Genomic DNA, 12,630 nt, shown 5'->3' with positions numbered 1-12,630 from the left:
CACACACATTCTCTCCCCAGTTGCTCCATTTTCAGGGAAAGGCTTAGAGGGGCAGCCCAGGATAACATCATGAGCTCCTCCCCATAGATCTTGGTGTCACCCTGGGGCCTGCTAGGAGCCCTACCTGCCACCTTCCCCCCTCAAACCCTACTTGTCTCTTTGTCTCTCTCACACACACGTGCATGCATGCACACACACACACAGACACACACACCACTCTTGCAGCTGGACCCTGTTCTGTAGGAGCTAAGACAGCACGCACTCCCAGGTCCCCAGAGTAAGTTTGGGAGGGTGGCATCCTGGCTGGTATCATGTGAAGGAGAACGCTGTACTCTACTAGGACCTGGCTAGAGGTGGGTTGGACTGGAGAGTACCTAGTTCTAATTTGCACAAAGGTGCCACGTAAGATGGGAGTAGTCTGAGCACGTCCTTCACTTAGGTGTACTGAGGAAGGGGATGGGCTACCAAGACTCCCTCTCCATCTTTGCCATGTCTGGACTCTGTTTTGTCCCCAGGCCTGTCCCACACCCAGAGCAAAACATTTGACAGAGACACATGGAGGCAGCCTCCAGGGCATCTCAACTTAGCCAATAAAACAAGACATTAGCTGGGCACGATGGCACACACCTGTAATCCCAGCACTTTGGGAGGCTGAGTCAGAAGGATTGCTTGAGCTTAGAAGTTCAAGACCAGCTTGGGCCACATGGCAAAACCCATCTCTACTAAAAGTGCAAAAATTAGCCAGGTGTGATGGGGCGTGCCTGTAGTCCCAGCTACTCAGGTGACTAAGGTGGAGAATCACTCAAAACCAGGGAAGGTGAGCCTGCAGTGAGCCGTGATCATGCCACCCCATCCTGGGAGACAGAGTGAGACCCTGTCTCAAGAAGAAAAAAAAAAGCCATTGAAGTTTTCGGTTACTTTTCTCATTATCACAGTGTATCGTAAGCCCTAGATACCTTCACCCGATCCCTGATCCTCACCCTCCCAGGAGATGGTGAGAAAGGGGTGAAGCTTAGTTACGGGTTGGTGGTCAGAGGTGGGGTAAGGTGAAGATCAGGAATGGATGAGGGTCGACAGGTGAAGTAAATTCCCTCGGAAATGTAACTTACTCATGTGTTTAAGCTAAAATGTAAAAATGCACCTTCAGGGTCATGGGTGGGAATGTCAGCTTGGCCCCTCAACCTAGGCCCCTCTGCAGCCTCTGGAGCTCTGGAGGCCTTTCTTTTATACGCAGGTAAGTCCTCTTGGCCTGGGACTGTGTGCTGCACCACCACGGGAATGTGTCTGTCACCCAGGAATGTGGAGGAAGCCAGACTTACCAGGAACCCCAACCCTCCAGACCCACCCTGGGCTGAGCCTTGGAGAAGCAGAGCGGCATACCCACAATGGCCACCAGGGGCCACTGCTGGAGCAGAGGGAGCTGTAGGGTGCAGCCTCTGCAGGGCCCCTCTGGCCTGGGAGCAGAGACCAGATCCTGGTCACCCCCAAGGAAACCAAACCCTGCCCTAACCTCCTCCCCTGTATGCCCCAAATCTATACCCGTGGGGAAGCTGCCTGGAGTCCAGTGTTCTTCCATGAGCATCTCTGTGGTCTCCAGCTAGTCCCTACTTCCTGGACCTCAGCCTCCCAGCTCTCCAGAGACAGCAGGATTGAGCGACTTTGAGGACCCTTGCGGTTTGGCGAGCCTGGGAGACTCTGAGGTAGTCCCACCACACTCTGCTGATGTGGAATTGAGGAAGAGGGCTAGCATAGAGGTCTTTGATGAAAGAGATATGGAGAAAGAGAGTCAAACCTGTGACCTAGATGTCTATGACTCCCATCTGGAGCATCTGGGGCATTAGGCAATGCAGCGTGACTCTCCTGAGGCTACTATGTGGTTTAAACATTTTTCCTTTAAAAAAAAAAAAAAAAAGACATTCTCCTAATGTGACATGTATGTATCCCTTTACTTTTTTTTATGGGTTTTTGGAAATTTTTAAAAAACTGTGGTAGCATCCATTCTTGAAATGTTCACTAAGCATCTTCTTCTTTGTTTTTTTTTTTGTTGTTGTTTTTTTGAAACTGAGTCTCACTCTATTGCCCAGGCTGGAGTACAGTGGTGTGATCATAGTTCATTACAGCATTGAACTCTTGGGCTCAAGTGATCTTCCTGCCTCAGCCTCCCAAATAGCTAGTATTACAGGCATAAACCACCTGGCCAATTTTTTTTTCTTTTTTTTAATAGAGACAAGGTCTTCCTGTGTTGCCCAGGCTGATCTCAAACTCCTGGCCTGAAGCAATCCTCTGGCCTCGGCCTCCCACAGTGCTAGGATTACAGGCATGAGCCACTGCTCGAGACCTAAGGACCTTGTATACAACAGTTGCCATGCTTGATGCTACTAGTGCAGAGATGCCCTGTGATATGTCAAAACAAGTATGAGTTTCTTCCTGGGCTCAACTATGCCTTGTGCTACATGCTAGGTGTGTGACCTTGGGCAGTTTACTTGTTCTGTCTGAGTCTCAGTTTTCTCATCTGTTAAATGGGGCAGTAGTACAAATCTCCCAGAAATGTTGCAAGGATTCAAGTAGATAATGCATGCAAAGGATCTGGCACACACAGAAGTCTCTGAGTAACTCTTGATCACCTTCCTCTTTAAGAATACACACCCCTTGGAGATGTGTGTGCCTGTCCCTCGTCTCTGCCAAGCCCATAAAAAGCATCACCCTGGGCCAGTAACCCACACCTTGGCACCATGTTCTTAGTCCCCACGTAGGCATTTTAGAACTCAATTTTATTTCTTGGCGAGTCTAAAAAATTGACCCTGTCTGTGTTTCACGCCAAGCCATCAATTAAAGCCATGGAGCAGCTTACAAGGTGACACTTGCCAGGATAAATAGGCATTGGCGGCCACAGACGTGATGCCAGGACTGGGGATAGAGCTTAGGCCACTGGCATGGTGGTCTGCCATTTGTCCCTGATCCTTGCCACCAGCATGGAGGCCTGGATTCATGGTGCTGACCATGAGAGGATGGTGGGAGTGGAGAAGCTCCCCCTGGGAGGGGAAAGGAGGGATGACTGGGCTTGGGTGTGGAGCTAGTTCTCAGAAAAGGTGCCCAAAAGCCTCTGGAGAGGGCAACGCAGGCTCCCTGCCCGCCCCACCCAACCTCCCCTCCCTGACAAGACAGTCAAGCCGCCTGCCAGCCAGCCTGAGTTTAGTCTTGGGAGAATAAAACCTCTTAAAGAGATTCAGAAATGTTCCCTCTGGCAGGTAAAAGAACCTTACACTCCTGCGGAGTCTGTGGGCTGAGGAGGGACTTGAGGGGGCGTTTGGCCTCTGCAGCAGCGATGGAAGGCTTGGGGATGGAGCAGAAAAGGGAGTAGCTTGGAGAGCCAGAGTTCTGGGGTTTTCTCTGTTGTTTTGCCATCATCTTTCTGTCACTCCCTTACTCTCTCCTGCAGATTGTCTTTTAGGGAGGTACTGGGGGACTTGCTTCCATTCATGACTTTAGGTCCAAAAATGAAAGATAAGCCATGGGGCAGAGCCAGCTTCTCTTCATCATACTGTCTTCAGGCCCAGGGTGGTGCCTGATATGAAGTAAGTGCTTGATAAAGATTCACTGGATGGCCTGAAGGAAGGAAGAACATTCTTTGAGTTCCTTCATGCTCAAGCACCTCTCAGTCATTTGGATGTTATTTGCACTCTGTTTGCTGTTGTAGATTCTCATCTGTCCAGGCTAATATCTGGACAGCAGGGTTGAATAAAATGGCTCTTGGTCATCTGGGATTCTGAGGATTGGGTCACACCCGTGCATCCTCCTCACTCGGGATTGCACCACTTGTGTGAAGACTGCCCAGAGCTCAGTGCAAGCTCCAGAAAATGACTGCTCATCCCTTCTACCTCCCACCAGCCACCTGGCCTTTAGGAGGCTATATCTGAACTAACTTCCCGGGACCCCATAGAGCAACCCCAGATATTACCAGTCCATGCTTGGGCTTTGGTGTGCCGAAGCCAGCTTGTACTGGTTCCCCAGAGCCAATTGTTAGCACCTCTTCCTAACACTGTGGTCAGTGACATCAGATTGGTGGACTGAAAGTGGCCATGATAGGAGGCTTTATACCATGGACACTGGCAAACACTATAAATCAGTGTCCCCTTTCTCCGAGAGTCAGTTGTTAAACATTTACCAGCACGACCCTGGAGAGAAGGTTTCAGGCAGATACTCCAGCTTATCTCAACCATGAGAACTCTTGCTCGAGACCTCTGCTGTGAGAAGCAGGCCCTCCCCAAAACAAAGCCAGAGGCAGAGGCAGTTACCTGGGGGCTCTGAAAGGATGCGCAGACACAAAAACCCATGCCTCTATCCCCTGCCAGGGTCTGGGGTTCAGAGGGCTCAAGGGCATATGCCCAGGGCCTTTGAGAGGGCCCATTCTGTTGGTCGTCTTTGGGAAAGGGTGGAGGGAAGTGACTGTCATGGCCCAGGGACTAGCCTCCTGGGGACACTGTCAATCTCCACTTCCTGACCCCCAGGATCCCAGCACTAAGTCCTCTTCACTCACCCAGCTCTTCCTTCTCTCCCTCCCAGACCCAGAGTCCCAGAGAAAGAGGACAGTGCAGAATGTCCTGGATCTCCGACAGAACCTGGAAGAGACCATGTCCAGCCTGCGGGGGTCCCAGGTGACTCACAGGTAAGCTCGAGCTGCAGAGACGGTCATGCCCTCTGCCTTCCTGGCTGTTCACCACATTCTGGAGGGCAGGGCCCCTGCGTCCCTCCACACCTCTGTCAGGTCAGCCAGGTGGCCTGATGCGTGGAGCCACTGCGGAAGGAGGAGGAAATCCATTTATCTCAACAAGAGAAGCTTGACTTTGTCTTCTATCTGCTTGTGCCTGAGCTTTTCATTTCATTTCAGCAAATCAGCTTGAAAATCACTAGTCTAGGAGCCAGGAAGTGGGAGCCATTACACAGCTCAGTGTGTGATCTCTGATAGTCAATCTCCTTCCTTAGACCTCTGTCTCCTCAATCTGTCAAGAGAAGGTTTACTACATGCTCTCTTCCTGTTCCTGAGTCTCCATCAAACTAGGGTTCTAGAATCAATTCCCTTCTCAACACCTGGATCTTTTCACTCTTGTGTCAATTAGGTGGCCCCTGGCCTCTTCTACCAGCCACTGAGGGAGGCTTGAGTGCTCAACGGGGCCCACACAGTGTCACCCAGCTCCTTGCCCTGTTAGGTGTGTCCACCTAGCCCACTGCCTGCAGAGACCTCATAGCCTCCAGCTGCATGGGGCACTCAGCCCTCCCATGGCACTTCTCTCTGGAGCAAAGTCCTGGCCACAGGCTCTGCTGTGACTCAGAATTTCCCTTGCTGGCTCCTTGGACTGCCCAGATGAGCTCATGCTGTCAGCTCCAAGTGGGGCAGAGGGCTGGGCTAAGCTCTGGGGACAGAGGGAGGGAGAACAGACAACCAGATTGGGAAATCATGGGGGGTGTGGAGCAGGAAGGCTGTGTGAGGGCTAGGAAGCCTCCCCAGTTAGACTGGAAGTAGATTCCTCTCCAACTCCTGGGGCCAGAAAATTCAGAGCAAAGTTGGGACACAGGGGCAGTGGTAAAGGACTTTTTTAACCCAGGGTGTGGCCATTTGGGATTCTGAGGATGGGACCACACCCATGGATATATTTACATACCACCAATGACAAAGAACTCATTACCTTCCTTTTTTTATTTTTAACATGGGCTTTTTATTTTATTTTATTTTATTATTATTTTTAAAGATAGAGTCTTACTCTGTCGCCCACTGCCTCAGCCTCCCGAGTAGCTGGGATTACAGCTGTGTGCCATCATGCCCAGCTAATTTTTGTATTTTTCATAGAGATCGGGTTTCACCATGTTGGCCAGGCCAGTCTCAAACTCCTGGCCTCAAGTGATCCACCCACCTTGGCCTCCCAACATGCTGAGATTACAGGTGTGAGCCACCACACCCGGCCAACTCACTGCCTTTCAGTCACTCCAGTGCATTGTGGGATTGCAGTGACTCTGATGTGGAACTGCATTTAGTCTTAAGTAGCTTCCAGCCATCGGCTCTAGTTCTTCCTGCTTAGAAGACTCTTCTCCTTCTCCTTCCTTGTACTACTCCTCCCCCTATCCCCAGCCCATGCCCTCATCTTGGACACTCAGCCCTTTACTCCCAGACATCTGGAATATTTTCAATGATAAGATAAATCAAAACTCTCTGGGGATTACCTCTGCTCAGGCCAGCAGATCCCTGACTACTGAAAGGGAGGTGACCAAGGAAGTCCTGGAAAAAGGTGGATAGTGGGGGCTCTAGGACCCCCTTACATCTGTCCCCTGCTGCCATCCCTCATAGCCCTAAGCCCCCAGCAGGAACCCAAGTGAAACAGGGGTCTGGCAGAGCTTGGCTTATCAGTTTAGGACCCAGCGGATGAAATCTTGGACATCTGCCTTTCCCCATCCAAGGAAATTGTTGGAACATCTCTCAGCACCAAGTCACCCACCAGCCTCATGCCAAAGAAGCCAGAAAGTGCTTAGTTGCTGAGAGGGTCACACCCCAAATGACTCACTCACAGGAGTGGGACAGAAGTAGCAGCTCCAGCCTCCTGGTGCCACTGACTCAGAGCAGCCAGCCCCCAGCCCCTCCGTTAAGCCGGACAGCTTGATCTTTGGCAGGCGCTATTTGTTTTCTGCTTCTAGTGGGAAAGGGGAGGCTTAAATCAAGCCTTTTGCATAATGCTGACTGGTTTAGGGGGAGAGTGTAAGGCCTCTGGCTTCTGCCTCCCTTTATAGGAAAGGAACCAAGAGCCCCGGAGCTGGTTTTTCTGTTTACTGTGGACCTAGAGCCACTTCCTCTCTTAGACTTTGGTTTATATTATTCGTGTTCCACACTGATGGCCAAAACAGTGATTCCCTGACTTTTTATGGCTCTTTTTTTTTTTTTTTTTTTTGAGACAGTCTCTGTCTCCCAGGCTGGGGTGCCTTGGCATGATCTCAGCTCACTGCAACCTCTGTCTCCCAGGTTCAAGTGATTCTTCTGCCTCAGCCTCCCAAGTAGCTAGGACTACAGGCACGTGCCACCACGCCTGGCTAATTTTTGTATTTTTAGTAGAGACGGGGTTTCACCATATTGACCAGGCTGGTCTTGAACTCCTGACCTCAGGTGATCCACCTGCCTCAGCCTCCCAAAGTACTGGGATTACAGGCATGAGCCACCGCGCCCGACCGGCTCTTTTACTTTTTAAAGTGCTTTCTATCAATGAGCCCTTCCCTTAGCCCTGGAAGTAGGCGGGATATATACATAGTCCCTGGGTTAGAGAATGAGGCTGGGGGCAGGGAGGCACCTGCCAGAGTCACACTGGCTGATGAGGGTGGGTTCTGTACTCAGCATGCTCAGAGCCCATGCCAGCTGTGTGCCAGGCACAGCACTGGGCACTGGCTCCCCAGAACACACACAAGCTTTATCCTCGGAGCTTATAGTCTAGTGTGTGCTTCCTGCAAGGCTGTTTTCACCCAGGAACTCCCAGGATAACTAGATTCCATTCCTCTTCAGAAGCCTTTACTCCTGTGCTGCTTCCTCTATTTCTACTGGTTCATTTCCCCCAGCAAGGAAAGTCTGGGTCAGACTGAGGCTAGAGAGGAAATGAAACTGTGTCCTCCCCAGAGAGAGGCAAGCCTGAAGGGTGGGTGCAGGCTGGAATTCAAGAACTGAGGATCTGAGCTAGAATCCTCCTCACCAGCTTAGGTCTAGAGATGTCTAGAGATGTGTTTGGGGGAATTGAAAAAAAAGAGAGAGCTGTGGAATAGGGGAAGAGGACTTTTAGTACAAAGAACTAAACAGGGGCAGGCCAGGAATAGAATTGAGGAACACAAATGCTGAGTGCAGCCCTCACTCCCACACCAGTGTATAACCATGGTGAAGGCTAACTACCCAAACCAGCTCCCCTGGAGATCTCCGCCACCCTTTCAGTATGGTTAGCATCATCCTCTTCCTCCCATGTCTCATCCCATGGTCAAGGTCAGCTTGCTTTTATCAAGCACTTACTGCATAGGGCCCTGGACTGAGTTTTCTGATGAGAACTTCCTTGCTTTTTATTTACACATCCATCGTGGGTTTGCTCCTCTTTGATTCATTCTTCAGCACCAGCTGCAGGCCAGGCGCCATGCAAAGTGCTGAAATACAGTCGTGAGTGAGCAAGGCAGGCAAAGTCACACCATCACCACAGTCTCTGGCTTTGGGGAATGTCCTTTTCTGTCCAAGGAGATGTGATGTGTAGATCCACGGTAATTAGAAGCCGAAACAAGACACTGTACAAGGCAGAGCTGCAGAACACAAAGGGGTTCCTAAAGGGCTGCCAGAAGCAAGGGGCAGTGGCTCACGCCAGTAACCCTAGCACTGTGGGAGGCCAAGGTGGGAGGATTGCTTGAGTTCAGGAGTTCGAGACCAGCCTGAACAACATGGCAAAATCCCATCTCTATAAAAAATACAAAAATTAGCAGGATGTGCTCATGTGTGCCTGTCATCCCTGCTACTTTGGGACTGAGGCAGGACGGTCACTCGAGCTCAGGAGGTCAAGGCTGCAGTGAGCCGTGTTTGTACCACTACACTCCAGCCTAGGCAACAGAGTGAGACCCTGTCAAAAATAAATAAATAAGTAAAAAGAGTTGGCAGGGCCGGGAGAGGAGCGGCTGGGCATAGACCCGGTCAGGAAGCCCTCCAGAGGTTCAGAAGCAGCCGCCACTGATTGCCCTGCCCGGCCAGAGCCTCCGCCATCTTGCCCACAGGACTACTGCCAGGACCCCAGCACACTCAGTTTCAAGAGCGTTTGGATCCCTCAAGTGCTGCTGATCAGAAAATAAGACCATATTTTTTCAGGTCCAATAGAGACAACTTTGGAAATTTTTCTCTTTTTCAAGAAACTTGATAGAAATCAGAATGGAAAAATCAATGTCCCACTCCCATTCCAGCCCCCAAAGTGGCTAAGCAATGGATGTGTTCACAGACCAATGATCGCTTGGGTTCAGACAACTTATGTCCAGCCACAGATTGCCTCAGTTGCCCCAGCTTTCTTGGCCACCAAACCCCGTTTCACTTACTTAGTCCTGTCTGGCTTAAGTTAGGACAAGTTATGGAGACCCTGCCTAAGGCTGATTTAGGCTGACCCCACTGCTGGGCTAGGTGCAATTATGGGGCTCAGCCTGAACCCAAGTGCAAGCCACCCCTTCAGATTCCAGTTGTATTTCCTCTCTGCAGCCCCCCTGGCCCTATCTCCTTCCCTAGGCCCCCAGGCTCCCCTAGTCTCAGGCCATCCAGCACTAACCTGGGCATTGCTCCATTGGCCTAGTCTAGCAGGGCCTAAGGCTTGAGACTCCGGACATTCGGCTTCACCCACATGTCAGGTTCCCTGTGTCCTCTCCTTTGCCCAGTTAAGGCTGCCCTATTCTCTGGGGAGGCTCTACTTCCCCTGCTGCCCTAGGCCTGTGGCTTGGACCAGTCTTACTGGGGACCTGCCATACATCCAAGATTCCCAAAACTTTTCCTATTCTCTGCACTCTACTTCAGCTTTCCTATATCTGATGTTTGGGAATCAGCTAGCCCTCGGCTAATTAATAGAAAAGAGATGATGGACACATCCTTAACAAAATGATCAAGGCCTTCTAAGCTCAAGTGACCAGTCTCTCCCACTTGCCCCTAGATCTGTTGCCCCCTTCCATATACCAGGCACTGTGTTCCATCTGTACATATGTGATCCTTGCAACTCTGTAAGGTAGCTGTTATGCCGTTATCCTCATTGTACAGATGGGGAAACTGAAGCTTCAGTTAATTACTTTCCTTGAGCTCACTTACTAACAAATAGCAAAAAAGAATTCAAACCCAGGTCATATTATACAATCTAGGCTCTTAACAGTATACAGGATTGCTTCCCTAGCCACTTAAGATCACTTCCTTTGTCAAACTGATAACTTATTACAAAGGTAACACACAATCAGAGGCCTCATGGAGGAGGTGGAGCTTGGGCAGGTGGGGAGGAGGTGAGAGGGCCTGTAGGTGGAGGGGAGGCATTGCTGGTGTGCGTGTGAGGGGACAGAGCACACAGCGGCCGTGCCAAGGACTAAGTAGTGCCTTCTGCTCTCTGCCCAGCTCCCTGGAGACGACCTGCTATGACAGCGATGACGCCAACCCACGCAGCGTGTCCAGCCTCTCCAACCGCTCGTCCCCTCTCTCATGGCGCTACGGCCAGTCCAGTCCGCGGCTGCAGGCTGGTGATGCACCTTCTGTGGGTGGGAGCTGCCGCTCGGAGGGGACGCCCGCCTGGTACATGCACGGGGAGCGGGCCCACTACTCCCACACCATGCCCATGCGCAGCCCCAGCAAGCTCAGCCACATCTCCCGCCTGGAGCTGGTCGAGTCCCTGGACTCAGATGAGGTGGACCTCAAGTCCGGCTACATGAGCGACAGTGACCTCATGGGCAAGACCATGACGGAAGACGACGACATCACTACCGGGTAAGCGCAGGGCCTTCTGGGATGGCACGGGGAGGATGGTGGAAAGACCACTGGGATGGGATGCCTTAAAAGTGGAGTGGAACCCAAAACAGGGGTTTTGGTTTGCTGTGCTGCGACGAAAGCACACAAAAGTGTGATGTGTACACTTTGTTATTGCCTCTGAAATTCGATGTGGTTTATTCTAGACTTGGGTGTGGTGTGGGCAGGGCCTACATCCGAGGAGCTGATTGGTCAATGAAGGCGCCTCCCTCTCATTGGTCTCTGTGGCTGTCATTCTGTCATCCTCCTCCCTGGCTCTTTGCCCTCAAGAAACTGGCTCAAAGAGCCTTGGAAAAACATTTTATTCCCAGCTCTTATGTGAACTCTGTGTAGACCCTGGACAACTAAATCTGCTTTCCCATTTGCAAAAAAAAAAAAAAGTATATTAACATCGTATTTTTCTACCTAAGAAGAGAAAATGAGAGCATGTAGGTGAAATCGCTAGTCAAACAGAGAGTAGCAGCAGTAGCTACACTTCCTTTGCCAGGAGTTCCTAACTCCTCCGTTCCGTATCCGACCCCTGTGGTCCTCAGTCTCTGCTCCTTGGGTTTCTTCCTCTGCAAACCTTCTACCAATCATGCAACTTCCTAATCCCTACCCAGCATGTCAAACCCTTCTTTCCTGCCCTTTGCCCTGCAGGGACCCTCATCTTCTTTCTTTTTCTGCCTTAATTGACAGAGTTGTGCCTGTGCCTTCCAACTTTGGAAGAGTTGGCCAGAACCCCAAGCCCCTAGCACTTCATTCTTGCTGTCCTCTCCTAGTCTGGGAGGATAGAAGAGAGGATAGGAAGAATGAAGTGCTGGGGGCTTAGGGGGATCCTGGCCCACTCTTCCAAGCCTGGAGACCGGAGAGAGGCAGTGGTTCGGGAAGCTTCTCTGGAGCACCTCTCAGCTGACTGCCACTTCCACTCTCCCTTCTTGGTTTGCTGGTACCCTCCTCCGCCAAGGGGCCATACAAGTAGCAGCAGTACTTCTTCCCTTCCTTCTCAGGGACTTAATATCTTACTGCCAGGGCCTGCCTCTCCCCAGTAAAAATCACCGACTTCAAGGGAGTGGAAAGTAGCCTCTCCTCGGAAAAGACGAGAGCCAAGCTCCAGGCCATCCACTGTTCCCCACCCCCCATCTCCACCCCTGCGGAGAAACTTGGAGGGATCTGGTTAGGGCCTGTCCAGCTGATGAGGCTGCTCTGGAGCAAAACAACTGACGCATGAATGGAGTTGTTTACTGCCTGCTAAATCCCAGGGGCCAGCCCAACCTCATGCTCATGCTCAGATCCGCCAGCCTGGAGCTGAGACCAGAGAAAAGCCATGCAGTGTACAGGTCCTGAGCTCCTTCTGTGGTCAGAGGCCTGTGCTGGACAGGAAGGAGAGCCAAAGTGTATGAGGAGCTGCTTCACACAGCCTCTGCCCTAGGAAGCTGCCAGGGACTGCCTGAGGAAGTGTCAGGTTGCTACCCTCCTCTGAGAATCCCAGGAGGGTGCAGAGGGTGGCACAAGCCCTGTGGGGCTGAGTCTTTAGAAAGTCCCCCATGTGTTAGAAGGACCATAGCCCCAGACCCTAGGGAGCTTCCAGACAGGTGAAGTGACAGGACCCCTGCGCAGCACAGCTCCCAGACTAATGGAGGTGACGGGACCCCTGCCCAGTACAGCTCCCAAACTGATGGAAACAAGACCCCTCTGAGAGCCCTTCACCCCATCAACCCACCTGATGGCCATGGCAGAAAATACCCCAAGTGTTGGAAGGTACAGGACCCTTACTTGGAGACATCCCAGTCTGAGGAAGATGGCAGGACTTCTGGCTCTTAACTAGCTGTATGAGCTTGAGCAAACTAGTTAACCTCCCCAGGCATTCTTTCATTTGTCTATCTGTCAAATGCAGATAATAGTAGAACTTATTTCAGGGCTATGATGAGTATTCAATGGGTTAATATATGTAAAGTACTTAGAATAATTCCTGGCTTATTGTAAATGCTCACTAAATGATAGCTATTATTTTTGCTGCTATTATTATTTTTGTTATTAGAGTGCCAGACTGATGGAGAGACACGATTCTTACCATCAGCTTTGTGTGGTCTTACCAGAGTCCCACTCACTCAGAATCA

The 12,630-nt window shown here is 51.1% G+C and overlaps 1 protein-coding gene across 5 annotated transcripts in view; it reads left to right on the top strand.

The window, feature by feature from the left end:
• The window catches only part of NAV1 (neuron navigator 1), a 280,884-nt gene that overhangs the window by 168,131 nt on the left and 100,123 nt on the right, over positions 1-12,630 (top strand). For all 5 annotated transcript variants that reach the window (XM_037986167.2, XM_073011644.1, XM_037986165.2 and 2 more), the window contains 2 exons: positions 4,564-4,666; positions 10,127-10,492. In XM_037986167.2, the coding sequence (XP_037842095.2) occupies positions 4,564-4,666; positions 10,127-10,492 (469 nt within the window). The remainder of the gene's footprint in view (positions 1-4,563; positions 4,667-10,126; positions 10,493-12,630) is intronic.

The sequence above is a fragment of the Chlorocebus sabaeus genome, chromosome 25 (genome assembly GCF_047675955.1).
Source record: "Chlorocebus sabaeus isolate Y175 chromosome 25, mChlSab1.0.hap1, whole genome shotgun sequence".
Classification (NCBI taxonomy): domain Eukaryota; kingdom Metazoa; phylum Chordata; class Mammalia; order Primates; family Cercopithecidae; genus Chlorocebus; species Chlorocebus sabaeus.
The sequence above is the reverse complement of the archived record's forward strand: the minus strand, read 5'-3'. Positions and strand labels throughout refer to the sequence as shown.